This window comes from Leptosomus discolor, chromosome 12 (assembly GCF_034619465.1).
Source record: "Leptosomus discolor isolate bLepDis1 chromosome 12, bLepDis1.hap2, whole genome shotgun sequence".
Lineage (NCBI taxonomy): Eukaryota > Metazoa > Chordata > Aves > Leptosomiformes > Leptosomidae > Leptosomus > Leptosomus discolor.
In genome coordinates this window covers 11,689,350-11,712,527 of record NC_141402.1, presented here as the reverse complement: position 1 = coordinate 11,712,527, position 23,178 = coordinate 11,689,350, and the positions used below count along the sequence as shown (strand labels likewise).

The following is a 23,178-nucleotide window of genomic DNA, read 5'->3' as shown; positions in this document are numbered from 1 at the left end:
CTGTCTGTCTCTTTAACTGTAGTGTTTCCCATCAGCATTATCAGAGTAAAGTGAATCCTGCTGTGAACCTCTTTCTAATTGCTAAACTGGCACTTCAAGGCAGGAGAAAAGTGAACTTTTGTCCTTCAGAGGTAAGCCTGTGAACCATGGGTCTAGGCAGGTGGGGAGAACATGTCTGTGGGGACACACAACCTGCTTTAAAATAAGTGGATTTATTACACAATTCTTCTGCTAGTGTGGGGACATTTGCCTTTATCTAATACCACCATGTGTGTATATACATATATATCTCTATATGTTTTCGGGTTTTAGTGGGAAAATGGTTATCTTCTGTGCACTGTTTAGGATTTCTCAGTCATACAGAAGTACTTAAGATTAAGACCTTAATATTTAATAAGCTCTCTATTGTTAGAGAGCGAGTGAGCCTGCCAGTGTGAGATTGGGCTGGCAGCTCAGTGGATTAATGGAAACATAGAGCTGGATTTAAAAGCCCTGAATGATAATCTTTAAATATGCTTAGGCATTGTGGTTGTGCAGTTTCCCTGGGGAATCATCATATTCTCTGCTTCAAAAATTGCACTGAAGACATCACTGAAACTACAGCACAACCTTGCCTACTGGCAAATCTGCTTTCATTCCCGGGGCTTAAATTGCTTCTGTGTACATCTGTACATTCACAATGTCATTCCTTCTGGGTTTTCAATTATTATTATTTGTGGCCACAGGAGCAACTTCACACAGACCTGAAAAACAAGAGTTACGGAGCTGAGCAACTTTCCTACCTCAACAGAGATCTTGCTTAAGCTTTCAAATAAGCAAATGTTGCTGTTCGAAAATAGTGAAGTGAAAATTAGGTTGAGGCTTGTGATTTGTGCGCTCAATGAGGTAGCCGAGGAAATTTGTAGAAGACTGGCTCGCCTGGCTGCCTGACTCTCTCTTCCTTTTTAATTTTTTTTTTTTTCTTAAACTCCTGTCTGAAACCCTGTCGTGCTTCTGCTTCATGAATCCCACTTCCATAGTACTTAATTCTCTGGCAGAGATCTGAGTAGTCCCGCTGCAATGATAGTGTAGACACAAGGCGATGCATTCTGGGATGTGTTAAGACAAACTGAAAGGCTTGAGAATATTTTCATTGTATAAGATTGCTTTTTCTTATTTATATAGGAACTTACCAGTCTGAAAAGGTGTCTGGACTTAGAGCTGCTTTACTTGTGTACACATTTCTGGGGATTATCTCAATTTCAATTTAATTTGCCACTTCATGCTATAAAGCTCTTGGGGAATCTTTAATTTTCAGTGAGAGCTTGCTAAATTAAAATGAAAATGCAGTAAGCTTGCATCGTCAGCACCGAGAATGGCAGTGCTGTCCCAGGTTCTGCTTGTACTTCACCAGAGCTGCTGGTACAAATAAGGCACCAGGGCACTCTGTTGTTCGGGACTAGGTGTGAGGGTGTAGCTGAACGCCCTTCGTGGATCTCGGTTTTCAGCAATGCTTAAGCTACATATAAATTCACCCCCAGTGCTCTCTGGATTGATCTCCAGTGAGGCTGGAAGTGCTGAATATTGGAGGATATGAGAGAAATAAGCGTCTGTACCCCTTGTAACTGTTTTCATTACAAGAGTATTCGTGTCCTTCAGCAGCTCTGTGAACCTGTAGCCCCCGGGGGGGAGTAGGTGGGATTGCAGCCTGAGAGGACAGGAAAGGAGTTGGGACAGGATGAAAGCAGGATCAAGGAAAAAATAGGTAAACAAAACTGCACTGAACATGGCTGCGGTACCAGGAGGGCATCACAGCTTTTGTCACCCAGATCTGGATCACAGCGTGCTGCAGAGAAGGACTGCTCTAGTCCTGGCACTGAGAGAACCACCACGTACACAAGGCTTAAAAAGCCCAAATCTGCTAAATCATGGGGAGTAGGAAGAACAGTTTACAGAGAAACTTTACACACGCTGCAGCCCTTATTCGGTTCTGGGAGCATCTTTAAAAGAACACCGTGGCTGTTGTGAATGAGCTGACCATGTATTTCATGGGATACTGCTCTGGTTTTGTACCTTACAGAGGGGGAAAACCAGTCTGCTCAGGTGCCAGGTGTTGTCTGCCCAGGCCTCTTGTCTGTTTCCAACCTTCTCCCATATTTTTCATCTATGTTTTTTTCATACCTCTCATTTTTAGTTTCCCTTTTCTTCCTCACCTTTCCTGGTGCAGAAGTCTGGATAAACTAGAGTCCTGTGTCATCCATAGCAAAGATTGCTCGCATTTGAATAGTCTAGTTAAGAACATATATATGTACATAGATTTTTGAATGTACATTAACTCTTGATTCCATCGGGAACAAGAAAGTGTGATTTGGAGCAAGCTTTTAATGGTGTCGGTTTTTCATGTGATAATTCTTCTTTTAAAGCCCTGAGCACTTCCTTCAAAGGACCTTTTGATAATGAAGATGGTGTTATGTCAGGGTAACCAGCTGTGGTGCACAGTTAGGAGTAAGAAGGTGTTTAATAGGGAAGAACTTTAATGCACAAACTTCACAGAAAGGAGATTTAAAACTTCAGTTTTTATTAGCACCAAATATGAAGCAAGTTCCATGACAACAAGCTGTACTTCCAAGCTGGTGAGTTATTTTGTTTAGGGCAAGTGAGTTGGTAATTATGTCACACATCAATTCAGTCTATATACTCTTGTGTTTGCATTTGCAAATCCGCAATTCCTTCAGTTGTGCACAGGTCTGAGTTCACAATTTCCATTCTTCCCCCCAAAGTAGGAGTATTTTCAACCATGCAGTTTCGAGGCATCTCAGTTCTTGAGAGACCAAGTAGCGTAACTGAGCTTCTCACCAATCAAAGCACCTCTGGCTTCTAGGGAGAAAATATCCCTGTTTCTCTTTCTAACACGCTTGTGTGTCTAGTTCCTGCAGCTGAGCTCACAGCGTGAGGCATTCTCCCAAAGAACTTCCGCTGGAGCTCCGTGGAGCTTGCCTGTTCAACTGCTGCCAGCCTGACTTTCCAGTGGAATTAATCTAGGTCAAAGATGGTGGCAACTGGTGGGGAGGGAGGACGCTGTGTGGTGTGCTGAGGGGTATAAAGAAGCTTTTGGTGACTGACTGTCAGAAGCGATCTGGTACAGGCTCTCGAGGCAGCACCATGGTGGAGTGCTCTCTGCTTTTCCCGGCGTACGCATCTGAACTGAATTTGCAAACAGCTGTAACTCCCTTGGGGGAGGGTTCTATTCCTTGAGAAATGTAAGCCTGGAAATGAGAGAATTGTAGAATTGCCTTTTTTTTTTTTTTTTTTTTTTGGTAGAAGCTATCATCTTGGACAGTTAGGCTGCCACAGTACAAACTGTGAGGATGCATATAGTGCTCTGGTCACCTCAGTGGTGTGTGGATACATGTGAGCATTTTGAAAGAGCACTCCTGGCAACATTTCTAGGCTGAGACATTTTTTTAGCTCAATATTTTGGGTGCTTATTATCCAAGCTGAGATATAATATCGGAATCAGTTAATTGCATCTGTGGATGATACAATAACACTGAACAAGTTTCCAAGGTAAATTGGGTTAAAGGAAATAACAAGGAAAAAAAGTAATTGCTGCAGCATTAGTCTCTCTGGAGAAGGCTAAACAACTAGTGACGGTTCTGCTTGGTGACAGTGCTCACCTGGCCATTTCTCACCACTTGCAGGCTTGTATCGGGGAGCTGAGGACATGGGGAGCAATTGAGATCAGTCACATGAGGTCTGTAACGAGGCTGATGTGAATTACCTGGTTACAGGACTCACTGGTCTCTGCTCTGTGGTCTCCTAACTTGATGTCAAACCTGAACCTTGTAAAGCCCTGTAAGATGTCTCTCCTTGGGCACTTAAAAGTTATAAAAGACAAACAACTCTGCATTTGGCAGACTGGGGCCTTGATTAACCAGGTCTCCCTGTGTGTGGGACAGCAGGTTTACATGGTGCAGTAGCGGTGGAAGGGCTGGAGCAGCGATGGGCTTGATCGTTACAGCCAGGGTGTTGTGGAGGAGGGAGATGATGAGGTGCATCTGACGTTCACGAACATCACCAGTTTGTGAACTGGCTCACAAACCAGTTCCTGAAACCGCTTTATTTCTACAGTAATTTTTAGTGTCTTCAGGATCAATGCTTTATACCTGAAACTCTTGTTGCTGTCCATATGGAAAAATATAAGCAATACACATGAACAGTTGTTTTTATGCTGTACTTTGATTGACATCATAGGTTTATTATATAGTTATATATTCTATTTTGTTGGCTGTGATTGGAACCATTTTCTGTAATAGCAGTGCCATTACAGGGGATGTAAGGGGAGGTTTCTAGCGGATGAGGATCCGGCCTCTCAGGTTGTTCCTGTAACCATTAAGTACAGGGAAGGCTCTGTTAAGCAATTCTGTAGTAACAAAATGTTCTGCCTAAACAATTCCTGCATAAAAGATACCAGGGAGTTGTTGGAGAAACTAGTTTAACTGATCAGCCATGTCTTCACTAAAAACCCACACACTGCAGAATGACGTGCAGGCCCTCACAGGTGTAGGGAACGCTCTCTGGCTGCTGGAGGGAGGAGGAGCGTAACCCAAGCTGGTCTTCCAGGTCAGCACAACCCATGACTTGCAGTGAAGAGCGTAACACACAGTATTTCCGTGGGGAAACAGTTGTACTGGGGGGCGGGGGCACAAAGCAAGGCCTGGGATGAAATGACTTACATGGGCAACCGATGGGATTTCAGAAACAGCCTTTCACCTCGCGCTTGCTACGTGAGCTAATAACGATAGATTATTTGTTTGGTTGGGGGTTGACATACGGGAAGGTAAGGAACACCGGGCGCTCTGTTTTGCACTTTTGATGCGTTAAGACAAAACTGTGGATGATGTTTCAGAGGCTGCCCTGAAGTCTCTTTGAAAGTTATCGCCATGCAGACAAAGTCCTTTGTGTTGCACAGCCAGGAGCGTCAGCTAAGCCACATGTTCCTGGGTTGTGTTAAGTGCATTTGCAAAAAATAGCAGGATGTCAGCTGAAATACCAGGCTGATTGTTGATTAAAATAGAACTGTCTATGCCAATGTGTAGTTCAAAAAGCAGAAAGACAACTGAACTGGGACAGCTGCTGGGGGGAGGCACACTGGGCTTCGCTCTTTTGAAGCAATGGGATGTTGAAAATCAATAGTGAACTCTATTGCCCAGGTTTAAACCTTAGTGGAAAGACAAATGAGGCTGTGAAGGTAATACAGCTGCTCTGTGCCCCTGTATTTCTGGAGGAATCATTAAGTTAGCATTCCTGAAGTAGTGAAGCAATGGTGAATAAATGAAATTGAAAGTCCACATGTTAAAATGCATGAAGAGTTCTTTTAAATGCATACGGCATGATGAGACTGTGAAATTCACTGCTACAATTCAAGACTGAAGTGGAAAGTTTCAGATTAAAGATGTGGTTAATGGGACCATCTAGTGGTACACTTAACGGGATGAAGAACATTCCAGTACTCTAAACGTGCTTATTGGATTGAGGGAGGTGTGAGAACCTTCCACCAAAGGGTTGGGTTATCCTTTATGAGGTTTCTTGCAACAACCTCTCAAACCCCCGCTGTCAGGCCACGCCTCCCTTACACTTTCACTGTGTGCCTGTGGCGGTGGGCAGAGGCACCCGAGTTAGCAGCACTGCCCCTTGTGAAGCCGTTGGACCTGGATGGTACAAGAACTTGTGCTGGGAGAGGCCGTGTCAGCCATGACACGGCGGGCATTCCTAGTTGTTCCGTTTAACATAGGCTGGTGTTAATCATTTCTGAAGTTTTTCCAGATAATTTCTGAATCTAAGCAACTACCTCAGAAAAAGACAAGTCCTTTTGTTTCAAAATTATCTGTAACAGACAAGTTCTAACCAGAAAACAATTGGGTTTGGGTCCAAGTATTCTGTCACAGTGCAAACCCGATCTCCCAGTACCTTCTGAATTGTTACCAACTATCACATCAGTTCAGGTTGCCCTTAAGAGGAAAGAGAAGGGGGGCATAAATTTATCTGGAATGGGTAAGGCACTTACTTAATAAAAAGAATCTATAAGGAAGGGCAGGGCAGGGCAGGTCAAATCACAGATAGGTGATGAGAAATGACAAAAAAGAGGTACGCTGTGTATTTGGGTTTTTTCATTGCGTACGCTTGCACTGCAAGCACACACGTCTGGGTATGAGTACACTCCCTGTAGTGCTTGTAGTGTAGCTGATTATAAAGAATACAAAAGACATTCTGTTGTAATCTTTAAAGAATATTTAATAAGTTTTAAAAAATAAAATGTATATTTTAAATTTTGTTCTTTATATGAATGCACAAAAATGTATCATTGTCGTTGCAGTGACCAAACCCAAAGAACGGAGCAGAGCTGCCTGCTGTGGTACGTGGGGACCAGTGACAAGCCAGGGAAATTCACACGGCAATCCAAACAAAATTTCCCGTGGCCAGTCCCGACTTGTTCCCTGACTGTGAATTGTCTGACTTGGTAGCTATGAAGAGCATTCGTGCTTAGCAGGGATCCTTGCGGACAAAGTTAATGGTTTCAAAACCAAGGCCACAGTCAGCAGCTGGTTCCTCTTGCTTACCTGTGCGGCCACGGTGCCAGCACACCAGTGACACTAGGGAGGGGACTGCCCTCCCCTTTGGCTGTGCTGCCCCTGCGGCTGGTGGGAGACAGCCGGGAGCTGTCACCTGGGGAGAAGTGAGGGGGTGGGTGGATTCGCGCAGCAGCCATGCTGCTGATGCAAGGTGAAATATTTTTTTTACAGCTTCTGTGCAGTTTCTGCCTCCATACTATAACTCAAACAATGCTGCATTTGAATGGTAATTATTAAATGGAAGAATAAACCTTTGCGAGTTTTTATTATTTGAGGGGGGGGCAGCAAAGAAGTATTCACAGACCAGAAACTGGAGGGAGGTTCAGTGATTGAGCGCTGTAAGATGTGGAGCTAAATAATGGTTGTACAAGCAATAGATCTGTCTGCTACTGATGGTTACTGTACAGGAAAATAACCCATATCCTATTAAAGATAGATGTATACCTTACTGTAATAGTGAAGATGAAAAGCCAGCAGTATAGCGGATTGCATCTAAAAGCTAAATCCTGATGTTGCTGAATTCAGCAGGCCCGGCCATGCGCCCTGTGCCTTCACAGCTTGTTGGGAAGCAGAAAGAGCAATGAGTAGCAATCAGGAGTGCGCTCCTGCAGTGTCTCTGCTGCCTTCGGCTCTTGTCTTTAATTTAAACGTACCGAGTCCTCCTCCATGTTTAAAGGTAAGAAGTGAAAATAATACAAAAGACTTTACTAAAAGTGACAGACACTAATGGAAGCAAGTGGAATGGCTGCCGAGTTGCTCTGCATACACACGCTATAAGCAGCCTTTCAGTGGGTACTGTGGACTGCAGGGGAGTTACTTAGAATCAACTAGTTCAATGTGAAGGTTTATGCATAATGTGGAACTACATTGGTTTGGTTGGGGTTTGGTTTTGTTTTTTTTTAAAAAAAAAAAAAGTTGCTGTTCCATCCCACAAAAATACTCTGACCTCGTCAGCAGAGAAAGGCCACAATAACATGGCAAGTCTGAGGCTTGTTCGATGCAGTGTGTTCGGAGGTTTGACAGTGGATTGTGCTGGTCATGCTTTAAGCACCGTAACAGCTGTTTGGCCTGTGTGAAGAGTGACTCACATTGACCGTGAGAACAGTCCAGTTCCAATTATAAACAAGGTGCAGCAGCGGCTCCGTTGGCAGTGCAAGGGTGCTGGGTACCAAAGGATCACTAGCAGCAACGTGTGCTCCGGGGTTTTGGTTTTGTTTGTGGGGTTTCTTTCCTGTTGTTGTTGTTGTTTGTTTGTTTGTTTGTTTGTTCTTTTTTAACTCTCGTTCCAGCAGTTAGTGCCGTATGTTTCTGTTGCAGTGACGGGGATTTACAAAGCGAGTGCTGCTTACGCTCCTGTGGAGGTGTGGGTTTGAAAGCCAAGGCAGTTTATCCCATTGTAAAGACACCTAAACTGTGGGAAATGATTAGAGGGAACTACAACGTGTGACTTGTCTCCAGCCTGTGTCACATTTTGTTTCTTCTGTAGGTTGAGCTGAAGTCTAGCAGTCCTTGGCAAGGGCTCAGTGCTTGTTACTGGGAAACTCGCACGATGAGGGTTTGTGATCGCTCTTCTCCCCATAGCGCAATCAGGCAAACTGACGAGCATTGCCCTCCGTGGGAGCACTGCCCTCCGTGGGAGCGCTGCTGCACCACCGTTTGCGCTTATCAACTGAGCCATCATCAGCCTGCTCGCTCTGTGTTAATTTTTAATGGCAGGGATCACTACAAATAGACTTGTCTACCTTTTATCTGTCTTAAAAAAAAAAAAAAAAAACAACCCACCATGTTTTATTAATGTATTCATCACTCTGTTGTGCTGCTTGTCAGTGGAGGAACCTCTGAGCTGTCAGCAGGGAGCACCGGTGTGTACAAACTGTAAACCATGGCAAGAACTAATGGTACATCTAACCTGGGACTGTGTGCAGGTAAGAAAGGAACAGAGTGGGGAGAGGGAAAGAATGAACTTGCACCCTGTTTCCAAGAGCAGGACTGGGCTCAGGAAGCAGAGAGCAATGAGACTGTGGCGATGGTAACGCCATGAGTAAGTCTCTTGCCTGGGGTACAGGGCGCCCCGTGGGGGGGAGCTGCTCAGTCCAACCACTCTCTTGGGTCGAGGTCTGCCACCACGGTTAGCATGGCAGTAAAACCCTTCGGGGGGGGGGGGGGGGGGGGGGGGGGGGGGGTGAGGCTGCTGCGATGGGGAGCAAGTGGGAAGCCACCTAAGATGCACACAAGGACGGCATTGCTTCCAACTTCGCCTGCACAGCTAAAAGCCCCCTGTTTGTTAGAGAGGTTGATGTGTAAAGATGGGGGGTAAGGTTTTGGAAAAATAACTTGTTCTTTCACACACCAGACTGGCCTCAGCACTTCCTCACAACTCATGGAGTAGTTTGGGCCTGAGGGTGAGGAGACTGCCGGAAAAGCAGCAAAGAGGATGAAAAAAAAAAAACAAACCCCACCACAACCTAAGCGGTGTGAGTAGTGTTTGTCTGTGTGTGGGTCCAGCAAAGGGGTGCAGGTGGTGAGGAGACTGTTAAATAGGCTGGGGGGCAAGTCCAGCCTTACTGCTGGGAATTGCCGTTAACTCGGAGCCAGCAGAATGTCTCTCATGGCCGACCCCCGCTGCTGCAAGCAACTCAAGGTAGGGGGTGACTTTTTTTGCCTGAACTTGACGTGTGCGTCTGGTGTCGCGGCAGGAATGGCTGCACTGAGCGCTCTGGGGAAACGGGCATGGGGGTTGTGGCTCTGGTCTGTTGGCAGTGGCTGAGGGGTCCCCGACGGCTGGCTGCAGGGGGCAGGCCAGCTGCCGGGCTGTTTGCCTGGTCCTTGCTGTCTCCTTCTGCAGGGGGGCTTCAGCTTCTCCCCTTCACATGAATGACCTGGGGCTGGTGGGGAGCCCTTTGTCTGGGCAGCGGGAAGCACCTGACTTGTAACCTCGTCCTAGCAGGGAGGTGCAGAAGGGTGGTACCGAGAGTGCTTCCGTTGCCAAGGCAGGGTGAGGAAATCGGATGATGGGTGACTGTTTTCTGGCTAAGGAAAGCTACAGTTTTGATTTCTGCAAATTCCAGAAAGTGGGGGGTGTATTCTAGCCAACAGCCAGGCAGAGGGAGATGGGCCTGAAGAACAGAACTGAGAGGTGACTCCAGTTCCAACAAAGACTGATGTGTCTTGGCTGTTGTAAGCGTGCAGCTGGAAACCAAAATAAAGCTAAGCATGGAAACATCTGAACTCATAATAACTCTCAGAAAAATGAGCAATGTGCAAAAGATTTTTTTTCTTCAGCAAGGCAAACTCCATCATACCTGCAGATGATGATATCCCAAAGTAAATTAACGGAAAGGTGACACACAGGGAAGAAACAGCTGACAGCTTTGTACAGCTCTTCAAGTGTGGAAATGAGTGATATTTTTTTGGCAGACTAACTTGAAACAGCGATGATAAAAAACAAAACCATAGTCGAATGACAGAGAGAGCCCACTCACGAGTTGTTTACTGAAATGAAGATACAGCTGAAAGTAATTACTGGTTTCCCAGAGGTATAAGTGATAGTGCCTCCTACAAGAAATCATATGTGGTTATTTCAGTTGTTGGAATGTAAAATGGGATAGAAAGGTTCCCTCTTCCTAAGGTTAGATGCTGGGTATTCTCACCTCCTTTCAGAACAGTATGTGCATACGAATGTAACATATATTACAGATACAGTCAACCATCGATATGCCACTGGCAATTAGTGAGACAATGTCCAATATTGTTTTCCCTTAACAGCCAGATCTCACTGTACAGATTCTGATTAAAAGCCTGACTTTGCAGCACATGGGATTAAAAATACTCCTTTAAAATAATGTATTACTGAAGATGGTCCTCTCCTGGCTACAAAATCATCTTGAGACACCTCGAGGCAGGGCTGCTTGATCTTGACATCTTAGCTGTGTGCAAACTGTCGTAAGGTTACCGCTGCATTCAGTGCTAGCTACTCTGTGCCTTCTGTCCGTGCTGAAGAATGCTCCTGGTCTATGCCCTCTCCTCCAGACATGACACGTGGGAAGGCGACCTGGCAGGTTTCCGCGAGGCTGCCTCAGCGCCACCTTCTCCCACCGCCGGTTTGCAGAGCAGCCCCGCAGCAGCCGCCTCCTTCGCCTTGCCACAGGCCACGTGGAAGGAGCTGTTGCTCTTCAGAGGTTTTCACCATGTAAAGACAAGGCTGCTTCTTACCTGTGCCAGGTCAAGGACTGACTTTCTTTCCTTCCTCCTTCAGTGAAGTGGGGTGATTCACAAGAGCTTCAGAAAGATAGCATTATACACAGTTCATAGTACAAAGGGGGGAAAAAGTCAGATGAATGAGCATGAAGGAGATTCTCCTGTGTCCTTGGGAGGAGGAGCAGAAAGACTGGGAACGGTATCTATGCGCAGTAGGTGTCTGCCTTGACTACCTGACAATACATGGTCATGGCAAAGGTGAGTCCGAGAATCTAAGAGAAAGAGAGAAACAAACAATTGGTTTTCAGTAAATAAAAAATCCCCTATTTATTGCCACAAAACCAAAAAAAAGGGGGCATACAGCATGCTCACACTGGGTTTATTCACACACAGGACGACACATCACATACTGCTTTGCTTGCCGGTTCGTGTCCTTGTTCTGTTCCTAGTTTCTCTCTGCCTTTTGTCCTTACCTGTGTTGCTGCTGTACAGGCTGAACAGCGAGAGCACAGGAGAGGCGATTTCTCCACGAAAAGCAGCCACCAGATGCTGCGAGGAGGTGTATTGAAAAGAAATGTTTGGATGTCTTTTGCTCAAAAATACTTTCCAGCAGCAACCCTCAGCTGCGGGGCTGTGCGGGCAGCGCTGCTGCTGTGAACGAGTCGGGCTCGTCCCTGCCCCAACGGCGCCGCGGTTCGGGCCGCTGTGCGGCCCTGTTGGAGTGCGTGTGCGCAGGGCCCCGGGGGGGCACCGCTGGGGACTGGCCATGCATTAATCATCACCATCCGTGCCTCATCAACAATGGATGTGTCTTCCCGCTCAGTCTACTCAAGAGAAGCAGCGGGGAGGTGGTGGTTCTTCTCCCAGCCCAGCTGCTGGCCTGCTGTGCCTTGGGTAGCTCACTGCATCAGAAAAGCGGGTGGGGAAGAGTCTTATTTTCCTTCCCGCTGAAGGACTTCCATGAATGTACTAAGTGGTTGTTACTGTTCCTTGTAAAAATTGTCACTGAAATAATAACGCTTTGCCTTTTTTTTTTTGGTATGAATTCTATTTTAAGTACTTAATTTAACCACCTCAAATTTAGGCTCTATGTGAATAGTAGTTCCTGGTAATGAGTATTTTGAAAGAGTACCTGAATAACCCATGTACTGCTTCATAAATAAAGGGGGAGGGGGTGGGGGGAAGGTTATAAAGCTGTTACTGTCTTCACTTCCTGTTCTTCCACAGCAAAATAAACTTGTGAGGCTTTAGTGCGCTGTTCTAGAGTAAGCACCTCCCTGCCGGAGGTACCCCTGAACGCTGCCTTCGCTCCCCAGCGCGGGGGTGCCCCGGGGGCAGCTGCACCCCAAAACCTCGGTGGCCAGATTTGTTTTGTAAGTTCGAGCGTGCCCGACCAAAGGAGATTCTCCTGCCCCGTGTGCTGTATGTCCTTCAGGTGTGTCAGGGGCTTGGGACCCGATCAACACTGTCACAGCAACAACCAAGGGACCCAACTCGTTTTGGGTGGTGGTGGGTCAAAACTCTCATCGTCGATTAGATCCAATCACATAGTGCAGCTGGAAGACAGACTAAAAAATCTTTTCTGTTCTGAGGTGTTTTCTCTGTATTTCACAGCATTTACTAGGAATATTAATTAGCATTTTTAAATTGTCTGAAGCGTTTTCTCCCGTGCAAACTAGCAGTTTCGTTCTGTCAGAAGGCAGCCTTCTCTTCAACATCCTAAACATAATCAAGGTCTATGGGAAGGACTCTGACGGGGGCTGCTGAGTTTTTAATATATCCTTTTCTAAAGACTCCCTAAATGCTGAATAGATGCTCAAAAGCTGTTTTTTAAAACATGGCAATCTATTAACAACAGTCTGACATCGTCTCTCTGCCATGTGATCTTCTTCTTTTTGCCCAAGCATATCTGCTTACCCTACTGGACCCCAAAAGCTCCTGAATTTGGGCACACGAGGAGTTGGGCATTTGCCTTAACAAGCTGCAGAAAGACACAGGCCGTTCTGCCTAATCTGATGGCAGAGGGAATACGAGTGGACTTCTGATCCCGGGCTCGCCGGTGCTGCTGCTAGGGTACACCATGCAAAACTGAGAAAAAAAAATCACCCCATGGGTTAATCTGAGTTACAAGGTATTAATTGATCAGTGTAGCGATGCCATCCTTCCTGCATCCTGCCACCCCCCCCCCCGTGTTGAGTGTGAGAGCGGGTGGAGCTGGAGCCTAAAGCTCCATCTTCACTGCACTCAGGGATGGGCAGCGAAAAGGGGCTGACGTGTAGCTGAAACAGCCCAAGCTACAGCACAGCTCTCAGGTTTGTGCCATTGGGGCCACACAATGGCCACCACCAGGGCAAGCTGGCTTAAAGTCGCCAGTACGCAAGAGGCAGGGTGCTACAGTGACCAAAGCTACGCTGGAAATAGCTGCGGACCACAGATCTGGTAGGCTGTGCCCACCTCACCCATCTCCTTCCTCTGCAGTTTTAAGGTTTTAGTGACAGGGTTGAGGAACCGTAACTACATCCCAACCTGTAACTTACCCTGGGGCTGAGGATGGGGCTGAAGGCTTCAGCTCCCTTTAGGCTGTCTTGAAGTTAGATATTTAGCCTAAGCAGATGGTCCCCTCTGGAGAATTACTGGCCAAACACCCTAAAAGGCAGTTCACCCTACTCTGATCAGGCTGCTGCCTTTGGATGGCCGGGATCATCTCGCCACTGAGTCAGGTCTAAGCCTCCGAGACACCACTGGGTAAAAAGAGGCTGCTCTTTGCACTGCATCACCAAGGAGAAAATGGGCGCAGCATTCCTAGTGCTGTACCTCTTACATAGTATTTTAACTAAATTAAAACACAGAAGGCTTAAATCTTGCAGAGTTTTACCCTAACAGCATGTAAAATGTGGAATTATTAAAACAGGCTTGGGCAAAGTGTATCTGGATCTCTGGTTAATTATTTAGTTATGATTAACTGGGATTTGAAAATTGATATTAAACTGTACCTGCACCATAGCTGTGCACAATCCAAAGATTCCCACTGCTAGTAAGTTTTCCTGGAGCCATATTTTCACCGTTTCGTAGCAAGGCTGAAAAAAAAAAAAACAGAATACTTTATTAGCCATAAGGACACAGCTCTGCTCCCCTGGGAACACAGAGACAGGAACAAGCCAGAGCAGACCAAGCTGCCAGGGTAGCCTGGGTGCTCACTTCAGCACTGGAGCAACGACCGGTTAGTTCTGGGTTGACGCTTGAACACGGAGCACGAATGTCAGCAACACAAAAACATGCCCCTCCAAAACGCTGTGCGAGCGCTGCTCCATCCAAGTTGGGCCAGTAACTAAAACTAAACAAGCCGTGGCTTTGGGGCCTTTTTGCCCTCTAAAACCCACCTAGAAGCAGTCAGACCTTCAGAATGAGCCCTTCATTTTCTCCATGTTTCAGGAAAGCCAATATTTATTATAATACATATATATGTGTCTATCAAACCCAAAAGTTCCAGGGCAAGGTGCTCAGTAGCCACTCCTGCTCCACACAGGCCCCTTGTATACCCTTTTCCACCAGCTCCGGTTGCAGTGTGGGTGCTCCGCTCTTACTTTCTTCCTTAAATCCTGCAGTAGCTGTAACCTCATGTTCCTGACCCAGCTTTGGGGAGGGTGGGATTTGGTGAAGTGAAACCTTTCTTTCAATGATGTGTAAATAATAAATAATGGCCGTGAGACAATCTTGTGCAAGAATTGTGCCCTCTGGCTCGTAAATGTACATGGCCAAGAATCCTTCAGCCTTCAGGTGCGTGTAAAGGCAAAACTATTAATGCCCACCAGCAGACATGGTGTTAACTGCACTGATCTTCTTGGTACCCCAAACAAAACAGGAGAAGAACTTTTAAGCCCTTAAATTCAAAATTTGACTTGGAGCTACTTGACAGGTAGACAGGAGCCATGTTTGGTTGGAACTCAGCTGCTGCCAATCCACATATATGAAATCTCACCAGAAAGTAGCCAAGAGAGCTTTACTCATTGTCTTCACAAACCATTAGACCCAGCAAAACTTCCCTATAGTTCCACTTCGTCAGATAGCCTCGCTCCACACCTCTCCTGGGTAACTGTACTACCTGTAATTAGCAGAAAGAATCGCTGAGCTCAGAGAAGGATTTAGGCTCTGACAATCTTCTCTGGAAAGATCTTGCTGAGGAGAGCATAGGGAAATTATCCCACAGAGTTTTAGATTTGATTACAGGCAAGTGCAGAAACTCGCGGCCAAACCCCGCTGCTGGTGATGCAGGGGAGCAGCTCCCTTCCCCCTTCCCCTCCACCCGCTGTGCAGGGGCAGCCCCGGGCTCCTGGCAGGGCCGAGCACGCCAGGCTCACAGTCCTCTGGCCGCTCGCAGCCTGTGCCACCGTCAGCTGTGGCTGCTGCTCTAGGGCTTGGGCTACGTGCGTGGACGAGCCATTTGCCCTTCTCTACCTGACTGCAGTAGGTGGGGCAGTAAAGGGACAATCCTACCCCCAGCTAGATCGAGCTACTGCGTGCTCCGGTGCTGGAAGGCACCTGTCTGCAATGTGACACAGCAGCTTAGAGCCTGTGGAAAGGCAAGCCCTCAGCTCGTAAAAGTAATTAAACTGGCGGTTTCATTGGAGGTCAAAAGCCACAGCTCAACACAGGCCTTCTGAAACCACCTGACTACAGACCCATAAGGGTACAACGTCCCTAGGCAGCTGTACAGCCCCGTGCAGCAAACACCCAGCAGCCTGGCCTTCTCCTGGGCCACAAGGCAGCCGCTGAGCTGCTGCGGGGGAGCCACTCACCGCTTTCCACCAGGTCCCTGGGGAATGGAGTCCACAGTTCTCACTGAATTCTAAGCAGCAGGAGTCGGGCACCCGGGTTGTGTTGTACACTTCAAACCAGTCAGTGTAGTTGGAGACTCCACAGCATCTGAACTGGAAAAAGAAGAACAGAGATGATTCCGTGAGTATGATCTGTCACCGATTTCTGCTCGTTCTGACTGCTGCCTCCTGCAGCTGGACATTCAGTGCATTTCAATGACACCAGCAGAGGCCTGACATTTTAAAGAAATACAGTATTTCCCCAGCTTTACCCAAATAGAGCCTTTCCCCCACTCTTCGATTATGTTTAAATATGGTCTTGTATGTAGCTGATGCCGATACGAGGAGCAAAGGCACCTGTTTGCAGTGGCAGGACACTGCAGGAGCTGAAACAGGACAACCCCAGCTGAGTACTGAGGTTAAGAGTTGATGGGGCTGAGCAGGATTCGAACATCGTTTGCAGCTTGTTGTCAGGAAAAAATTATTGAAGATACAGATACAGCACCCAGGAGATGAAGCTGCTGGGATCTCTACGGCACACTGCTGCTGAAACCATGATTGAAGTTAACAAGGCAAATTTCTCTCTAAGCTGTTAATTACTGATCACCTCTGAAAGTCTTCGTCAGTCAGTAAAAGAGTTATTTCCTCCTCTCTTCGGTGCAGGCCCGTGATGTCGTCGCTGATGCCGCGCAACAGCGGCGCTCTGAGCGCCTGCAGCCGCCGCGCAGAGCACAGGGGCCACGGCGGGGCCGAACCGGGAGGTGGGCTGGGCTGCGGCAGCGGGTGAGGTGCAGGGAACAGGCCCAACTGCAGGGACCAGCACCGGGACCGGCCGCCCCTGTGGGCACGGCCATATTCCTGTGACACTACGCTACGGCTTGTTGCCATATGGATATGTTCGCCATCTGTCACCCCTGTGCTCACTCAGAAGTGTGAGTGTGTCGGGATTCAGACACTTCACCACTAATGAGTGAAACAAGACAACACCGGGCTGCAGAACTGCTCTCTGCTACTGGCAGTGCTTCACACTTCTCCAAGGCTACGCCAGCCACCTCCTTAGCCCCGAAATAACTTGCCAAGATCTTATTTTTTTAAATGTGATTTTATATAAGCCCATACAGTATTCTTTGCATCCCTATGGAGACCATTCCTCTTGTTTCTGGTAGACTCATAATCATGCAGATGTCTGCATCACCAGGACCAGGGACCTAATTCAGATCCTGGTGTTTACACTGGCCTGAGGGAAAGTTTTCCATACGTATACATATATATGTACGTATATGGGGGTGTGTGTGTATGTGTGTATATATATATACACATATATATAAATATATATATACATACACACACAAAGATCTATGGGCACAGAGGGTCGAGTGTTCAGGGCTTGCTGCACACACACCATCTGCCATCCAAGCCCAACAGAGGGCAGAGGCGTCCCGCGTTGCCTCGCACATCACACCATGCTTCAAGCACTCACAGAAAGGAATCACGATAGAGACATTTCAGTGCACCGGTTTTCTTCTGCCAAGCACAAGTCAGAAGTTTTTCCTGGACTAACAGCTATCCCCCCGAGGCTCTGCTCAGAATTCTGATTTGGTCCGTGGCAGAGATCAATCCGGAGCTTGTGACTGAGTTACAGCCTTCACTTGCTACAAACGGACTTGAAAGCAAAAAAAGTTTGTGACTTTCTTTTTTCCCCTCTATGTTCCTGCACAAGAGGACCTCCATGTGTAGCGGGTCCCAAAGAGCAGGTGAGAGCGGCAGGGAACACATGGCGTGCATTTGAGGAAAGCTGGTTTATCCAGAAATCTGAGGAGGAGGTCTTGCAGGCTGTCATCATTAGAGTCAGGAGGCAGCTCTTTGACAGACAGTGAGAAGTGACAGCTTGTAAATGGCAAGCCTTGAAAATGTGGCTCGTCTGCGATGCAGAGAGTGCAACAGCAAGGGCTGAGGCATCTGAGTGATGTTCTGGCCAAACGCAAGTGACACAAGTTTGCATAAATCGGGACTAGACCCCTTCTCCCTGTAACACTGCACGGCTGAAGGTGTCAAAGTCTGACAGACGAAGGAGATGAAGTGCTGGGTTTGTAGTTAAGGGCTCAGTAACGGGCTGAGGACAGCTGGTGCTGTGGAGCCTGGTAAACAGAAGGTGGCCATGCCACGACCTGGGGTTGGGACTCCAAAGACTAAAACGTCCTGGTGAGGCAGAAGGTGGAAATAGGAGGGGATGCAGCTGCAGAGCCAAGCATTGCCGGCCCACGCAGATCCTCTGGGTACTGTACAAGAGCAGAGGATTAAATATTGATACTTGCCTGCCACTGCTGGCAGACTGGACAGCCCTAGCCTTGGGAGAAAGGGCCAAGAAAAGATTGAAGGTAGAAAAGAACAAAGTAGCACAAGGGTCTGGTCTTGGCATAGAAGAGGTAATGTCTGGAACTGTAACTGGAAGAGATGTCATGGAAGACAAAGGAAGGATGAGCGATGTAATTAAGTAGCAGAGGACGAACACAGAAGAGTACTAACGCCACAGAGGAGCAAGCGAGCGAGTAGCATCCAACGGAGACCAAGTCCGGTGAACGGCACCTCTAGGGAGCAGAGGCACAGACCCACGGCAGCAGGTGAGAGAGGCAAGAATAAGGAAACAGGCAGCAGTGGGACTGAAGGGGTCACCAGTACAGATTCAGCAAAGGGGTCCTGCCAGAAGCCAAAAAGACGGAGTAGCTGAGAGCTCGGTAAATTCAGAGACTTCATTACAGAGGCCCAAGTAGAGAGGAGAGAGTGTGGGAGTGATTTTGGATCATGTGACAAGGGACTGGTTTATCCTTTGTGCGTGAAGCTGAACAGTAAGTAGCCAAATTGTTGAAGGAGTTGAGGGACTATTAGAAGAAAAGGGAATATTGAGGACAAAGAGCAAAATAAGAGGATTTTTTTTTTAGAATCCTCTTAGACTTCTCTTTTTAAGATTTACAAGGTTTCTGGGCAAGGATAGTGGGAGACAGTCCTACACTTGGAGGATGGAGAAAGCTCAGGTCACATGAAGGGTAATTTCTGCCACCAGCAGCTTGGTGTAGCCAGTTACACCAGACTGCACGTTCCTCCGCAAAGGCAGTCAAACTGCCTGACTGCCGTGAAGCAACCGCAGACTGGAGTCGTGCTACAACCACATTCATTTTTTGGTCACATTTACAGTCCTGTCTTGTTCCCTTCACTAGTTAAGTGACAAAATTAGACCAGGTGCCTAACCGGTTAGTTCTGCTCCTAGTTTCCACAGGGAACAAGACACTTACATTTTTCAGAAACAATTACAAACTAATAGTGCTTTATTTTGGGGTGCCCCAACTAACACACTTTCAAAGGGGGTAATCTGTTAAAAATGTCTTGAACAGCAGTAACTTTAAGACACCTTGACTGGGCCAGCCGATTCTAGGGCTTGCGGCGGTGAAGGAGGATGCATCACCAGATGCCACGGTGCCTGCCCATGGCAGTTACAGCGTAAGGTGACAACAGGTAGTAGGTTCTGGGGACACTCGTACGGTGCTTGGCAGACTTGCTCAAACAAGCAAAACCTTGTCAAGTGCCTCTGAGTGTCTCAGCTCCTGCTGCTGAGCGTTCCCGGGAACACTGACGACACGCTGCTGTTTGTTCCACATGTTTCACGTGGGAGGCTCTGTCTCCCGAGATGTCAAAACTCATTTTTTCCCTCCTTTGTTAAAGAGACACAAATTGCTCCCCTGTCGATTCCCCGCGGGGTTCTGAGGCAGCTCGTCGGTTCCCCCGAGCTGAGGACCCGCAGGGGTGGCGCAGCACACCGGAGCAGCCCAAGGCCGTGCTGCGGAGCGCCGCTCCCAGCCACGCAGCACCCGCCGGCCCTGAGGGCTCCCGCTGGATGTAGGGAATGCCACGCTGCCTGCGGCCGGCTCAGCTGTTGTGTTAACCAGTAACTGCTGCTCTAGCACAGGGCATCTGAGGCTGGTAATTAACCACAAAGCTTCTACCTTGGTCAGCAGAACGTCAAGGCGTTGGACTCTCGCATGAACCTTAGCGGCACTCCCGGCACCGAAGGCTGAGCAGGCTCCTCTGCTGCGCCACATTCCTGCAACGTCGGCCAGGCTCGGGTAGGGTTCACAAAACTAAAGACACCGCCAGTCCTTGTTGCAGACAGGTTTTAGCAATTCCTGGTTCTCCAGTTTTGTGAATGTGACAGAGAACTAGGGACAGGGCAGGGTGACTTTTATACACCTTTTTCCTCTATCGCTGTAAAAAGTGGTGAATAAGTTTTATTCTAAAATCCTGTTTAATCCGTGGTTTGGGTTCCTTCAGCAGTAATCCGAAAGTGTGGTCTGATCTAATGGAATCAATGACTGGGGTAGAGGGGATGGGTCAAATTTTGTTCTCAGTTACAGTGCTCTAAATAGACATGAAAGGCGTTACACAGCAGTAAAAGTGAGCTGCATCTGCTCACGGTGGTGAAGCTAATGCATTTCTGCATGCCTCTCGAATTACTGCCTGGTTAGTTAAAAGGAGAAGTCTTCAAATATTGATCAGAGAGACATTTGGGATGAAGCAACATTTTAAAAATTAATGCTGATATCCCATTTCCTAATGATCTCCACCTGTAACTTTACCCAGTCCTGGCTGGTAAGGAGTGTAAGGCAGTTCAGGGGAATGTACATCCTAAACTATTAGAATTTTAGTCATTTTCAAAATCACTTTGTGAGCTTTCGCAGTCTTCAGGTACAGCACACGAAAGTCACCTGCTTGTGTTCCTGATCCTTTTAAGGTCTGAAACGCTATGGAGAAAGGCTGTGAGTTTGGTTAGCTGAAGGTGTTAAAAAGAAATCAATAAAATATTCTAATTTGAAACAGCTCCCTGACCTAGAGGCTTAATACGACTGCAAAATGAGTCTAGTGCTTTTCCTCTCACCCGCGTTGCTCGCCCCAGCTCCTTTATTGGAAATCTGAACAGATCAGTCACGGACCAAAACCACAACTTCCTCTTTCACAACGGGCCTGACCGACCCTTTTGGTCCTTGTTCCCAGTGACTTAGGAACTGTATGGTGCTGTTAGAAAGAGGAAAACCATTTCTCAAGGCACAAAGGCTTCGGAGACGAACCCCCCGCAACAAAGGTGCTCAGTCCTTTCACACTTGAGGAGGAAATCCACTAACCACCACTCAGAAGTCCCTGAGTGCACACTGTATATCTGTACCCCCAGCCAAGCCTCCCCTCTGATTTGTCACCGGCCAGTCCCCCAGAGATCAGATGACATCTAAATGTGGTTCTGCTTCTGGAAAAGCTCTTTTCCCGTTCTTTAAGCAAAAGTTGCCACACACAGTCATACTTGGTGGACTCAGGGTGGGGACCGTCTCTGTCTAAGCTAACAGTAGGAGAAACGAAGAACTGTGCCAGAGCTTAGATCCCTCACATCTGAGCCTGCTACTTTAACCATGGTGCCATCCTTCTGCTCCAGCTCTGAAAAGTCCTTTTGCAAAGAAAGCAGTGAATGCAGAGAGGACAATGGAGAGGGACTCGTTATGATTTCTGTTGCTGCCATGTTTTTTACATGCCGCCTTTTTTTCCAAGGCTGCTGTTTTCCACCCACGTACAGGCAGGCCCACAGCTCACCCAACGACTGAGGTCTCCTGCCTCCAGTAGAAAAGTCAGTGCTGAGACACTGTCCTGCACAGCAACACGGCTGGCTCCGATGTGGGGGGTTTGAGAGCTCTCTCATAGGAGCCAGAATGGAAACCGCGAGCCTGGGCTGGGACTTCCCTTTCAGAAAGTCCCTGTATTGCCCTAATCCTCCTGTCGGTGATTAAGCTCAACTGATGAGGGATGTGAGGGATAATGATTATTACTGAACAGAAGATAATACTTGGCATTTGCATAGCAGTATTCAACTGCAAAGTGCTTTATGTAATTAGCCATGCTGGGATTGCCTTCGCTGCACCCCAGCAAGAGTCTAAATAGTTTTAGAAAAGACACGTGAAAACCAGCGATGCAGGGCGGTATCAATGGGTCTGTGGGAGCTCTTCGCCTTTCCCCACAGCACCCAGCACGGGGAGCGTTGAGACTGTCACACTGTGGTACTGTCAGGACAGCACATAGTAATTCCAGAGTTGCTGTGTTAGAAAAGAGAGTGACTGCACGTGGCTCATGAGATGGCACTTTGCTGTTTGGGGCTCCTAAGACCTACCTAACATGAGTTTCACCTGAAACTTATAAGACACTCTCTAAACTGTAATAGGTTTCAAGGCCAAAGGAACCATTCGGACAACCAAGCACCATCCGTAGCACTACACAGATCAGGGTCTATTGAGTCCTGCCCCAAACCCAAGCTTGTCACTGAACAACACCATTTCCTTTAGACAAAAACCTGGTTTTGACTTCCGAGAGAAAGACTCCACCATCCTGCTGTACAATGACGTCCTACCATCAGCTATCTGTATCTTGAGTTTTTAAGCTCCTGGATCCACTCAAGAGCCCTTTTCTTTCAAAACCTTTCCCCTTCCCGCTCTCTTTTTAAGGGCTGCAATCACATCACTACTTCATCTTTTCCTGTTTCTATAAAGCTTTTAAAGTTTCTCACCATAATGTAAATTTCCGCAATTCTCATTATTCTTTGACATCTTTTCTGGATCCAATCCAACTTGTGAATGTCTTGAAAAAAATGTGACTAGGTGAACTAGACCCGATATATATTGTTACACCTGTTTTACAGAAAGGGAAGGAGAAGCATGGGGTTTATATCCCATACGCCCTCCAAATAATGCTTTTCCCCTCACCTTTGCTATACGCTTTTAACAGTCCTTGGAGTGTCACCAAAACCAGATTAATTTTTACTGCAAACATCTTAATATTAATAATTTTTACTACATTTTCACAAAGCAGAGTTAAGCTAGTGTAAATGAGTAAAACTTCTAATGCTGTTTGATATAAGCAACAACGTTAAAAATTTTATCTGTTTCCCATAGCTTGCTCTTGGGCTAGCACCATAAAATGTATTTCTCTTTTCGGAAATTGGTGCCTTCTCATATTTGATCACAGCCCTGGGAGAGAAAAATATTAACGCTCTTGCAAGATGCTGAGGCCTTTTAGAGGTAACCGAAAGAGCCTTCCACACGCGGTTGTCAGGACGCAGGACTGGAAAGCTTGTTTGCTTCTTAGCTGGACCTGAGCTGTTTATGTCTTTCACCCACAGGACCATTGCCATCCACCTACTGCACTCCATATAGACAGCTCCCGCCGCCCCAGAGATGCACGAGGAGTTTGGCCAACCAGTTCTTTTGTCCTGTAAGTGACCCCAAATTTTCTCAGACCTTTTCTCAGCAGCCTGCCGCTCCTGTTATCCTGTATTGTACTGCAGAGTAGATGTGAATCTCGACACTACCAGACTGAAAGGTGTTCAGGATTTCAGCCCCAGCAGCAACAGAGGAAGCAAAGGGTAAACAAGCAGGTTTATCGTATCAAAAAGCAGTGGGTAGCCCAGCCCTCGTCTTAAACAGCTCATATAACCTCGGAAGCAGTGGGGAAGGTTATCATCTGTGGCTGAT

General features: G+C 47.2%; 1 protein-coding gene across 1 annotated transcript in view; it reads right to left on the bottom strand.

The window, feature by feature from the left end:
• Positions 1 to 11,011: 11,011 nt before the first annotated feature.
• The window catches only part of TSPAN4 (tetraspanin 4), a 200,976-nt gene continuing 188,809 nt past the window's right edge, over positions 11,012 to 23,178 (bottom strand). The window contains exons 5-7 of the mRNA XM_086472158.1: positions 15,605 to 15,736; positions 13,802 to 13,885; positions 11,012 to 11,080 (exon numbers count right to left, since the gene is read on the bottom strand). Of these exons, the coding sequence (XP_086328284.1) occupies positions 11,012 to 11,080; positions 13,802 to 13,885; positions 15,605 to 15,736 (285 nt within the window). The remainder of the gene's footprint in view (positions 11,081 to 13,801; positions 13,886 to 15,604; positions 15,737 to 23,178) is intronic.